Genomic DNA, 12,847 nt, shown 5'->3' on the forward strand with positions numbered 1-12,847 from the left:
ACCCAAGTGGTGGAACAGTCTCCCAGAGGCAGCAAGACTGAGCACATCTCTTGCAGCCTTCAAGAAACAACTAAAGACATTCCTTTTTCGAGAGAATCTACTAGACTAATGGTTGAACTGGCCTTGCCCCAGGGCAGACTCCTGACATGATGTTTAGTTTAGTTTAGTTTTTGAGTGTGTGTTTGTGTGTGTGTGTACTCGTTATTTACTCTTTATATATATATTTAAAAAAAAAAAAAACCTAACCCCTCTTTGCAACTGCACTTGTTGTTCTGTATATCTCCTGTGCACTTTGTATTTGCTTGTGATGTTGGCTTGATTATGTCCTCTTTTGAAAGTCGCTTTGGTTATAAAGCGTCTGCCAAATGCAATGTAATGTAATGTAATGTAATGTAATGTAATGTCCTGTCTGCAATAAAAAGGCAAAAAGCCCATAAAAATATATTTATTTTTTTAAAGAAAAAAAATAAACTCCATTTGTTAATATAGTGCCAATGTAATCGCCTTGATTGACATCAGTACCTCATTTACATACTTCAGACTATCTCTGTATGTATTTTCCTTCTTGGCATAGAAAAGCAAAATGGAAAAGCAAAAAAGCAAATAGAATACACACTGCTATTTTGGTGTGTGGTTGAAAGTAACACCAAAGTAAAGTAAGTGTGTTGTGTCGTGCGTGCGTGCGTGCGTGCGTGCGTGTGTGTTGTGTGTCCCTCCTCAGTCCTGCTACCAGCCAGTGGCGTGTCTGGAGGAGCTGGAGTCCCTCACTGCAGACGTGCTGCTGCCCCTCATCTCACACCAGGCACTGCACAGACTGATGGACAACCTCAAGTGAGCCGCCTGACAGACCCTATGGCTGTGCTGATGCACTGTGCACTGTCTTGATGCCCCAAATACAATGTCCCTTTATCATGAGTTATCAGCCGAGAAAGAAAAGGACAGCAGAACTGCATTTTTTGTTTGTTTTTTGTTTTTGTTTTTTGCCTTTCTGTTGTTGTTTTTTGATAGTTTTTCCCCTCAGTAATCAATGTGTTCTCGAAAGGATACCATAGTTAAGATTAGACCAACATGTCCAACATGTCCTAGAACAGCTGATTCAAAATGTGTCATAACTAGTCTTGGTTATCACTGGAAATATGTGGCCCAACTGAAGCTCACGGTTTTGAAATGTGGCCCCAATGAAATTCTAACTGAATAGCCCGATTCCAAACCATGTAACAATGTACTTCATGATTTAGACACGTATGTACACACACACACCGGGAAAAAAATATAATGTATTCATCAATACATTAGTACAAGTTTTGCGTTCAGTCATCCACAGTCATTCCCCTGTGGCCTCATTGTGTCCTCAGGTCTCAGTCGGCCCTGTGTAACCCGTCCCGCTGCAGACCAGGGCCTGAGACGGTGGCCAGCCTGCCAGGGCTCTCCTGCTGTGGGGAGAGGAGCAGCAGTGCTGGCCTGCTCAGCCCTGGATCCCCTTTCCCTCTCCTCACCAGCCTTTGCTATCTGCTGGATGTCATCATAGGCCTTCACAAAGGACTCGCCAAGAAGGTAAGTAAAAGTAGGGAATGGCCTCCTGATGACAGAATTTATTCGGGGAGTAGTCTTATCGCAGTGTTGTGATAACCCATTTGCACTTTAGGTTAAGACATTTCCTAACCCTTGATGAGTGTGTTCAGTTGAGGATTTCTTTTGCACAATGTGTTTTGCTGCCATCTAGTGGCCTTTTGTGTTTTTTGTCTCTCAATATGTTGGCCAGCTAGACCCATGTTGCTGCCATTTTAGTTTTAAGAAGTGTTTAATTTGGCTTTAAGTGTATAGACAGTGTTTCATTTGCTACTCTGCCTTCCATAGAAAGCTATAAAGCCATTGTATTACCATAGCTTTCCTTCCTGATCTCTTTCTTTCTTATTCCTTAATTTTCCTGGAATTTTAAATTCAATGTTAACTGCTGACAATGATTGGCTAATGTAAAATATGCCATATATCCCATCTCTAAATCAGTTGTCCCTCTGTGTCCCGCTCATACCAGGTCAGCGCGCTGCTGCTGCTGGACTCTGTGCAGGTGTACCTGCGTAGCTGTGCCCAGGCCATGCCCGCCATCACCCACAGCACTGCCTGGCTCCTCAGGCACGAGCACCACCTGCTCTACCTGCTGCTCAGCCTGGCACGCAGAATGGTATGCCTTGTCCTATTTGACTCTGTTTGCCAGAATATGCATGCAAGTGTCTGTGCAACGTTGTGCGCATGGACGTCACATTATCACTTTCTGTTACTTCAGAAATATGGAGTCATTATCCGGTACGTTACCAAATAATGTTTTTTTTAAGTATTTTTGGGGGCTTTTCCAGCCTTTTTTGGTTATTATCAGACAGGATAGTGGAGGACAGACAGGAAGTGAGTTGGGAGAGCGAGAGAAGGGGAAGGGCCTGGGGTAGAACCCGGGTCGGCCGCATAGTAGGCGAGTGCCCTACCTTTATCACCACGATAGGGCCGTTGCCAAAGAATGTTGAGTTCAGAGTTGTAACAACTATGTAATATGGTGTATTAGTTGCTGCTGTACTCAAATCATGCCTTTACTCTACACACCTCTGCTCTGGTTGAGTTTGTAAGCATTTTAGTCCTGCTTCTATGTGGCTTCAAATGCTTCCTGTTTAACATTACTGTCAATACATGTGTCTACTTTTTGTTTTTCGTCTGCACTGTGTGATTCTATGCCATGTTCCTGTATTTTTGTTCTTTCCAGGTTCCAGTTGACCCTGAGGTTGCCAGACATGCCTCTGTCTTCCACCAGGTGGCGCTGGTGATGTTGCCATGGCTACTACCAGGAAGTGAATACATGGCCCATGATCTCCTCTCCGGCGTTGTCTTCAATCCAACATTCATACCGTGAGTATTTTCAACCCCCAACCCAAAAATAACCCGAAAGGTAAAAGTCTCTAATCGTATCCATCTATCATATGCAAATAGCCAATTATGAACATCTGTCTCCTCTTAAATCCTCAAAACTGCAACTGCAACTGGTCAATGACTTTGACATATTCTGTGGGGCTGTAACGATACACCAAACTCACGATTCAATTCGTATGACTATTTTTGACCCCTGACTCGATACACCCCAAGATATATTGTTATCTCATTTACTGACAATATACACGAAAAAAAAATAGAATACCAGGCCACAAAAATAAAAAGATGTTCAAATAATGATGATCAGTTGAGACTTGGAAGCACTATCACCTCAAATCATGTGGTTGTTTTCTGGACTGAAGGGTAACAGAACTTTGAAAGGGTGTGTCATGATTCTGCTTTCTTCCTCTTCCTTCCTTGGCAGATTACGTATGTCCATAGATCACACCTCATTTTATTGGGATCGGATCCAACCTTTTTATTCATTCATACAAAGTGTTTCCCTTAAAAACATAATAATCCATAAATAGCTTCCATGGAAATAATTCAAGGGATTTTCCCTAAAATAGTCAAGCAAACACATAGACACAGACAAACACAAACAGACACACACACACACACACACACACACACACACACACACACACACACACACACACACACACACACACACACACACACACACACACACACACACACACACAGAAACACAGAGTAAACGGGGGAGACCTTCCCTCAAGGCCAGTGACAAATCCAGGCCTCATTAAACATTTACGTGTTTGTGTTCCGGAATAGGCCCAGCGTCATAAAAGATGCATGGCGGTCAAAGGAGCGCATCTTAGGGGGGCAGCCCAGAAATAGAAACGCTTGCCCTCTGGGCTGGGGGAGACAGCAAAGGGCCTTGCCCAGTATCCTGGCACCCACCACTGTCTGCGGTGCGGTACATTGCACCCCTGGCACTGCCACTGCCACTGCTGCGGTGTACTGCTGCACAGCTGGCACCTACTGTGGTGGTGATGCTCCAAAGCCCTGGAGATCAAATGCAAGCCGTTACACCCTTGGCAAGCAGGAGGAGCCCCTTCCCCTTGTATTTTCATGCTGACAGAGGACCATGTCAGTGCCAACAGAGACGGAGAAAAGTGCCTAGAAGGTCTTTGGTGCCAGTTCCTGCACTGAATCTCACCATGTTCATCAGAACTCAGTGCACTCTGCAGACAGCACTCTGGCAGTATTAGTGCAGCTCATTGCTCAGCTGTCACCTACTATGGTGTGGTGTTGTTCAAAATCCAGTGGAGATCTGGCCATGCCGTGGCCTAACAGTAGGGCTCTGGGTTACTATGCTGGCGACCCGGGTTCGATTCTGACCTGGGCCATTTGCAGATCCTCCCCCATCTCTCTCTCCCACTCGCTTCCTGTCACTATCTCCAACTGTACTATTATCAAATAAAGGCAAAAAAGCTGTTTCACTCTTGGCAAGCTGGAAGAGTTCCTTTTTGATAGTATTTTCAGGCTGACGGAGAACCCTGCCACTGCACCTTATCTGTGGCTAGTCACATAAATGCCAACAATGTCATAGTGTGTGTGTGTGTGTGTGTGTGTGTGTGTGTGTGTGTGTGTGTGTGTGTGTGTGTGTGTGTGTGTGTGTGTGTGTGTGTGTGTGTGTGTGTGTGTGTGTGTGTGTGTGTGTGTGTGTGTGTGTGTTGAAAATAAAAACAAGTACTGTACAGATGCACTCAGCTATTGAATAACATATATGAATATAAAGACGTGTACGTGTGTGTACTGTAATTGTATATACAGTATACAATCATTCATGTTTGTGTAGGAGTAGAGTTCAATGAGTCATCAGTCAATGTATTTTTCATAAAGATGTGAACTCTTGACATGAGCTCGTTTATGCTGACGCGTAGAGAGGTATGTGCTGCTCTGTCTGTTCACTGCCTTCCTTAAGCATCTGCTCTGCATTACACGTGGCTGACATCTCACTCCCGTTGGTAAACAGACACAGGGCTGACATCAGATGGTACGCTCATTCTTGTGCGAAATTTGCCAGGAAGCTCATTTCCAATTTTGATTGCAGACAGGTTCCATATATCAACATTGATTGAGAAAACTATGTCAGCAAAAAAAAACCACCCATTTCAAGAGTTCATATCATCATAAAAAAATACATTGACTTGTGAATTCCTCTCCAAATGTACAGTAGAGTAACTTAATTGATCCCCAAAGGGAAATTAAGTTTTTTGGGTTTTTTTTGTTGTTGTTTTTTTTTAGAGTAAAGTTAATGTGAACATCAAGGAAACAATTTACCCTGTTTTTTATTTGTGGAGTCAGTATTTGTTCAATGGATGCATTTAACGTAGTCATTTTCACAGTTTCCTTGAGTGTCGGGATCCAAAACGGCCCATTATGCTGCCACATCCTTTGTCCAGAGAGCTGTGAATGAACATGAAAAATTTCTCCGACTGATGTTTTTTCGCGTGTGTCTGTTAATCGGTTTTGGATGTGGACCTTTTGTTAGTTTTCCTGCCTGTCATAAAGTCGAAAAGTCCTAATTTACAAGGTTTTAATCTTCCTTAATGCGAAATGGAAATCTTGTAAAACGTTCACTTTTCCTGTTTGGTATAACAGACTGCACAACGATGGCCGCCTTGCGTTCTTTGCCTCAGCAGCATTCTTTTATACCCAACTGTCAGTTTTGTATGGGCCTCCGTGACTAATCACTTTTATTTGTTAAAATGTAATTTTGAAAGCCAAACCAGCCGTGGCCGACTTTCACAGTGAAACAGACAAGGCTGCGTGTTTCACAACAGCCAACTCCGGACCTCATTACGCTCGAGACATCGATATAAACAAAGGAAATCACACAAAAAAATGTCATCTTGTTTACACGAATGAACCCAACCAGGAGTGCTGGTGTCTCAGATTTTATGGGCGGCAAGGTTAGAAAATGTTTGGTGCTTAACAAGAGAGACGGACAGATTTTGTAAATATTGTGGATAATAAGATGGATTTCGAACACTTCCAGCTTGTCCATGTGGCTGCAAGGTGCTTGGCACATTAGCCCCCGTGCAGGTCCTTAATTTGAAGCAGCTTTTTTATTCTTTTTAAGTTTTATTGCACTCCACAAACAACACACTACGGTTCATGTGCCCTCATAATATAGCAGGCTTTTTTAAGTGTACTTGCATGGATGTTGTAAATCTTTTACACAGCATAATTGCGGAGACAAACTAGATCAAGGCCATGTTTTTTTGTTTGTTTAGAATTATGGTTGAAATCTGTTGCATTTGCCTCTGTTAAAAAACTTCTAACACACTTCATGTTGCCCCTGTGTCCCATCTCACTCTTTCTCTATCATTTTGCCTTCTTTTCTCTTTCTTTGTCCATTTGTGTTCTTTTCTTTCTCTGTCTGAGTGCCTGTCTTCCTCCATCTCCTAATTTTACTGTCTCCCTCTGTCCCTCTACCTCTTTCTCCCTCTGTCCTGATGCCTCCCTCTCTCTCTCTCTCTCTCTCTCTCTCTCTCTCTCTCTCTCTCTCTCTCTCTCTCTCTCTCTGCCTGTTTCTCTATCTTTCTGTCTGTCTGTCTGTCTCTCTCTCTCTCTCTCTGTCGCTGTCTCTCTCTCTGTCGCTGTCTCTCTCTCTCTCTCTCTCTCTCTCTCTCTCTCTCTCTAGCGAGGGAGCCAGTGGAGGTCCAGAGGCCGCTGCCCTGGCTGAGCTCCATCTCCAGGAGGGCCCCTCCGTTCCTCCGTCTCCCCCGCTCCTGGGCCCTCTCCTGCGGGACGCCTGCGCCCAGCTCCCCTCCCTACGCGGCTGCTACCTGACCCACCTGGCCCACTCGGAGCCCCAGGTGCTGTCCTCTCGCGACCGCCACCTGGGACGCACGCCCTGGCTGCGCTCCCTCCTCCTCCCCGAGCTCTCCTCGGGCCCCGCCGTGCCGTCCGATTGGCCCTTCCTGCCGCTCGTCAGCCTGTACGAGCGAATGGGGCAGGCGGACGGGGGCGGTGTGGAGACGGAGCGTCTGCCGACGGGCTCGCTGGCGTCGGTGGTGCACTGCCTGCAGTGGCTGCTGCTGCTGGAGAGCTGGAGGGAGGGGGCACTGCGGGCCACCGTGCCCCCCGTGGCCAAGCTGGCGCGGCTGGCATGCGTCTTCCTGGCCTCCAGCGACCTGTTCCTGGAGCCGCCTGTGCAGAGGCTCACCTGGGCACTGCTGGGGGCGCTCACACAGCCACGCAGGTATATAGGGGTACATGCATACTATACTGTACATACTCAGGCTTGGTAGAAGAAAAGTATAACACTAACACTGAATACGAAAGTTGATATTGGATGACTAGATATCAGCAGCTGAACTGTGGAGGGGTACAGCTGATATGTGGAAAATTATAAATATTGATCGTCATTGATTACGATATTGCCCATGAACATTCAAATTATTACTCAAGATGCAGTGATCGGTACAATTACAGTCGGATTTTTGCGCACTGAAAATGTTAGCGTCATAATGCAAGTAGCCCTCCATTACGGTTCCCCCGTAACTCGCATCCGTACCTGTCACCCCCTTGTCTCTACCTCTGCCTGCAGACTGGCAGCGCTGGACCTGGGTGTGCCACCACCGGGCATGGCGTCCTTCCACGACCTGTACGTGGCGCTGCTGTGCCAGTACGAGGCGGTGTCCTTTGGGGACGTGCTGTTTGGACGCTTCCTGCTGCTGCCTCTCCAGCGCCGCTACAGCGTCACCATGCGGCTGGCCGTGTTCGGGGAGCACGTGGGCCTCCTGCGCTCCCTGGGAGTCCCCCTGCAGAAGGTAAAAACAAGAGCAATCACAGCAACCTGTAACCCCTGGCCAATGGTCGACTGGCGACTGAAACACACTGCAGGCAGGCAGGCAGAGACATTACATTTCAAGTCAAGTCAAGTCAAGTTTTATTGTCAATTTCTTTACATGCACTGGTCATACAAAGAATTTGAAATTACGTTTCTTGCTCTCCCATGCAGACATAGACTAATCTAGGTAAGGACATAGACAGTATAGACATAGACAGTACTCATACATGGACATAAGACAGTATGGACATAGACAGTGCTCATACAGACATTTAAAGTGCAAGACTGGACAACAGAAGACTTGTAGAGAACATACATTAGGAGGAGGTATTTTGTTGTGCTTTTTCTAAAAGTCCTTTATAGTGTTCTGACATAGTGATAGTAGCATTTGAAGAAAAATAAATATTAAAATAAATTAAATTAAAAACATATTAAATTAGAATTTCATTTCATTAAACTTAGCTGACACTTTTATCCAAAGCAACTTAAAGGGACACTGTGTGAGATTTTTAGTTGTTTATTTCCAGAATTCATGCTGCCCATTCACTAATGTTACCTTTTTCATGAATACTTACCACCACCATCAAAGTATTCATTATGACTGGAAAAATTGCACTTTTCATACATGAAAAGGGGGATCTTCTCCATGGTCTGCCATTTTGAATTTCCAAAAATAGCCATTTTTAGCTGCAAAAATGACTCTACTTGGACCATACTAGAAAATATTTGTTTATTACTTTGTAACCTTTCATGTAAATATCAAATTTGGTGAAAGCCAACCCATTTTCAATGAGCAGCATAGTTGCAGTGCCTTTTTTCCTGCACAGTGTCCCTTTAAAGTTTAAGTACAGGGTATTGGTTACAATCACTGGAGCAGTGTGTGGTTTGGTGCTTTGCTCAAGGGCACCTCAGCCGATCTCATTAACCACTACGCCACGGCTTCCGCAAAGACAGGGGAGTTGAGGGGGAGAAGGTGGTACCAAACATGACAACATTTGATTCCAAGGGGATGGAAAGTTGTCTCACATGGCTTCAACAACATGTTCACATATAGGGATGTAGGCATCATCGTTTTTATTCATGTCTAGGTTACCAAATATGCGCTTTGAGCATACTGCCCACTTCTGATGCCCTTTGTAAGGAAGAAGAGAAATGTTACTTGGCCTTAGCCAGGCCACGCCCTTTTAGTGACACAATTCCTTCGGCATTGCTTCTAGTCAGGCCAAGAGCAATGTAAATATCGTATCTCATCTCCTGAAAAACCAGGAACTCCACCCACTTTGTCGGACACCATTAATCAGCAGCAAACCTAGGGAGGCGGGTCAAACATGCCATTTGGGAAATGTTAATTGTTATGGTCTTGGTCAGACCAAGTCTCGAAGAGATTTAAGAGTCGATGATAATCAGGCTAACTTGGCCTGACTTCAAATGGCACTTCCGTAGCTCCCAAACATACACTTTGAGCCTAATGCCACAATACTTAAGAACCAGACTTGTTGGTAGGGCAGTTAGCACATCCAAAATATTATGTCACTTCATGAAGCTGTTATAAATATCCACAAATGCAATTCAGGAGATCTACCAAAAGGGGGAGCTCTTTGATGAACATATTGCTTACTGGATAGAAAACATTTTGCAGTATGACATCAGTGTTATTGAGGCCAGTTTTGTTTACATTCAAGCTCTTAAGGTTATGCCCGCATGCATTAGAATTAATGGTCAGGGGAGTTGAGGGGGAGAAGGTGGTACCAAGCATGACAACATTTGTTGTCCCCAAGGGGATGGGAAGTTGCCTCACATGGCTTCAACAACATGTTCACAAATGGTCAATTTACACCGGCACATCCTTTAAGAAAAAGACATCCTTTGAAGATGACACTAAGTAACAAAGTTACACTCCATGTCTGGCAGGTATTTCAGAGTTCAGAAAGAGGATGCAGTCATTTACATTGGTAAATGAATTGCATATAAATTCAGTAGAAACTCCCAATATAGCTTTGTGCTATGCATTATGAATGCCATAGTGGGCAAGGCGAAGTGATTTCTATAGAATATTTATGCACAACAGCACAATGCAGTAGACTGTACACAGGTAAGGCAATACATGAGCGATTTTATTTATTGTATGTGACGAGCTGTTTATTACTTATTTAAAACGAACCCCACCAAGTTTGCCACAACTGCCCCTCTCTGAAAATATGCTGCAGTTGTTGATGTTGTTATTGTTGATTGTTGTTGTGCATTGCCATTGTTTCCTGTGTCTGTCCAGCTGCCGGCTCCCCTGGAGAGCTACACGTGTCCGCCTGAGGACTCGGTCCCCCTGCTGCGCCTCTATTTCCGGGCGCTGGTGACGGGCACGCTGCGGAGAGCCTGGTGCCCCACGCTGTACGCGGTGGCCGTGGCCCACGTCAACACATTCATCTTCTCCCAGGAGCCCCAGCCCCAGGTATTAGGACAGGGGTGTCAACTCATTTCGGTTCAGGGGCTATGTGCAGCCAATTTTATCTGAAGTGGGCTGGACCAGTAAAGCGCAAACTGCAAAATATTGCAATTTTCAGCTACATCGGGATCCCGTTGCTAGTCAGTCATCTCAAGGTGGATGACAGTGGTATATCAGACTGTAAATTGTGAGCAAAAAAGGCAATTTTTACTCAAGTATCAAAATCCTGAATTACCTGCAGCTACAGGCTAGAGGTTTACTTTTCTTTTTTGACATCATTAGTTTTTTTCTCTGGGGCTGGATTGAACTTTCTGCCGGGCCACATCTGCCTCCTGGGCCTTATGTTTGACACCCCTGTATTTAGCCTCTCAGTCTGATGGAAGAGTATAAGTAAGGTGCTGTTTCCACGTAGCAGGATATTTTTTTAGCAGGGTATTTTTTTCTCCTGCTAGGTGTAAACGCAACATGTGGATAAAAAAAAATCCTCCATTGTAACAAATGCGTTTCAGCCCCCTAAACAGGATATTTTTTTCTCCTGCTTTTTATACCTGGATTTTAAATATCTGCTACGTGGAAACGGAAGGCCAAAACCAATGCAAAACTAATACAAGCAATGCATAACAATACATATAAACAAATGCATAACAATACATATAAACAAACAATAATACAAACAATACATACAAAAATATCCAGCTACGTGGAAACAGCACCTAAGAGTAACAGTAAGAGTCATTTATTTGTCTCATACTCTACAACCCTACCCTTCTAGGCTAGCTTGCAGTGATGTCAAATAAGTTCAGTTTAAGTACATACAGCTACAGTAGTGGTTTCAGGTGTCTATGCCACTGGATGCAATTTATACATGCTTCAAATTAATATATCGAATTGAAGGTGTCTCGTGAAAAATGTCACATGAAATATACCCATTAGCTACAGATGACAAAAATCAAGGCCTGAATGCATGTCCTTAACATAAAGTGGGAAGAGAGAAAGCACTGGAGAAAAAAAACCCTCCCTTTCTGTAGAAATTTGCCTTTTTTAATGCTGTAATACGGTACACTGTACTGTAATACGTAAAGTTGCCGTATACTGTAGCTGGAAGGTTGTGCATATCCCACACTAACCTGACTCTCCAGATGAGTGGGTTCCGGCTTGCTCCAGGATCCATCTGGAGCTACACCATAGGCCCATAGCCCAAGTCACTGCACATTTTCTGCCATTCTCCCTGCATCCCCTTGCCGTGACATAATTAGGCACACTTGTTACGGTAAATTTGCCTAAATACTCCCACGCTCACACGTATACTCAGGAGAATGAGAAATGTTGTCTGTATCTTGTGTTTCGCTTTTTGCATAACTCCCCAACAAACATCCCAATCCCAAGACGGGAATGCACTTAGGGGTTGAAATAATTCCATTATTTCATTAATCTGTTTTGGAGAAGTACACCATAAACAACCGAGCAGAGAAGCAGAAGCGGAAAATTCTGCAATAGTTTTTTCAAACTGTACCGAGGATGGTCTAAAGAACACCCAAAATGTTGTCGTCCAACTTTTATGCAGCGTCTGAGAAATGTTGGTCTCTCTCAGCCATGTATAAAATCCTGTATCCTTTGGTGTCTGTTCTTTACCCTCCTCGGAGTTACACATGAAACACACCAAGGACATGTTTTTTGATTACTACTTTGATCACTCACATCACACATTCACATGCTCATAATACTACATGCATCATTAATGAAGTGTACCACCATATGGTAGTACACACACACACACACACACACACACACACACACACACACACACACACACACACACACACACACACACACACACACACACAAACACCACACACAGTGTATATTTCCACCTAGAGAGAATTCCTCCTGCTGTGACCCAGTTTGCAGTGCTGTACCTTTGAAGTGCTAGAGAGCCTAGTCATTACACTGTTGCAGGAAAGAAAAAAGTCACACGGTCTGATCTTCTGAATGAAAAAAGGCTGGAAGGAAGGTTCATTCACATCCCTTTTAAAAAAAGCTGAATTACATTAGCTTCACTTTTTGGTTGCCCTTCCATTTTTGAGTGGCCACTGCACTCTGTGCTTTTGTTGTGACTTTCATGATTGTCACCTTTTTTTTCAAAGATTTTTTGGGGTCTTTTTGACTTTATTTATGAGTGGCGGGAGAGACGGGGAAGGGCTGGCAAAGGACCTGGGACGGGAATCGAACCTGGGTCAGCCGCATAGCAGACGAGTGCCCTACCGTTAGGCCACGGTAGGGCCATGATTGTCACTTTCAAGCTCTCTAAATGAATGAGATGTTGGGGTTTGTTCATAATACCCAGTTGTTCATCATTCTGTAAATTCATTTTATTCTTTTTTGCTACAGCTGGAGGAACACTCAGTTTGACAGTTCATACTGACACCCGCCATGCGTGTAATTGCTTCCTTTCAAGATTTAAAAAAAAAATGATAATAAAAAGGGAAGAAAAGAAGACGCCTTTTCCTCTATCCTTGAGACTAAATTGAGACATGACAACAACACTCTCCTGACAGCTGCAAAGGCTGTTTAATGTGTTTTAAAGGCCGCCATCTTTGTCAGCAGCAGAAAACACCTCGTCATTGTTTCCGCCTCAAATAAATCATTTTTTGTTATTTATTTATTAC

At 44.1% G+C, this 12,847-nt stretch overlaps 1 protein-coding gene across 1 annotated transcript in view; it reads left to right on the plus strand.

The window, feature by feature from the left end:
• Positions 1–12,847, plus strand: part of rpap1 (RNA polymerase II associated protein 1) — a 42,812-nt gene that overhangs the window by 25,681 nt on the left and 4,284 nt on the right. Inside the window, exons 18-24 of the mRNA XM_063184437.1 lie at positions 722–831; positions 1,356–1,554; positions 2,036–2,182; positions 2,750–2,892; positions 6,590–7,150; positions 7,499–7,721; positions 10,011–10,187. Of these exons, the coding sequence (XP_063040507.1) occupies positions 722–831; positions 1,356–1,554; positions 2,036–2,182; positions 2,750–2,892; positions 6,590–7,150; positions 7,499–7,721; positions 10,011–10,187 (1,560 nt within the window). The remainder of the gene's footprint in view (positions 1–721; positions 832–1,355; positions 1,555–2,035; positions 2,183–2,749; positions 2,893–6,589; positions 7,151–7,498; positions 7,722–10,010; positions 10,188–12,847) is intronic.

This window comes from Engraulis encrasicolus, chromosome 19 (assembly GCF_034702125.1).
Source record: "Engraulis encrasicolus isolate BLACKSEA-1 chromosome 19, IST_EnEncr_1.0, whole genome shotgun sequence".
NCBI lineage: Eukaryota > Metazoa > Chordata > Actinopteri > Clupeiformes > Engraulidae > Engraulis > Engraulis encrasicolus.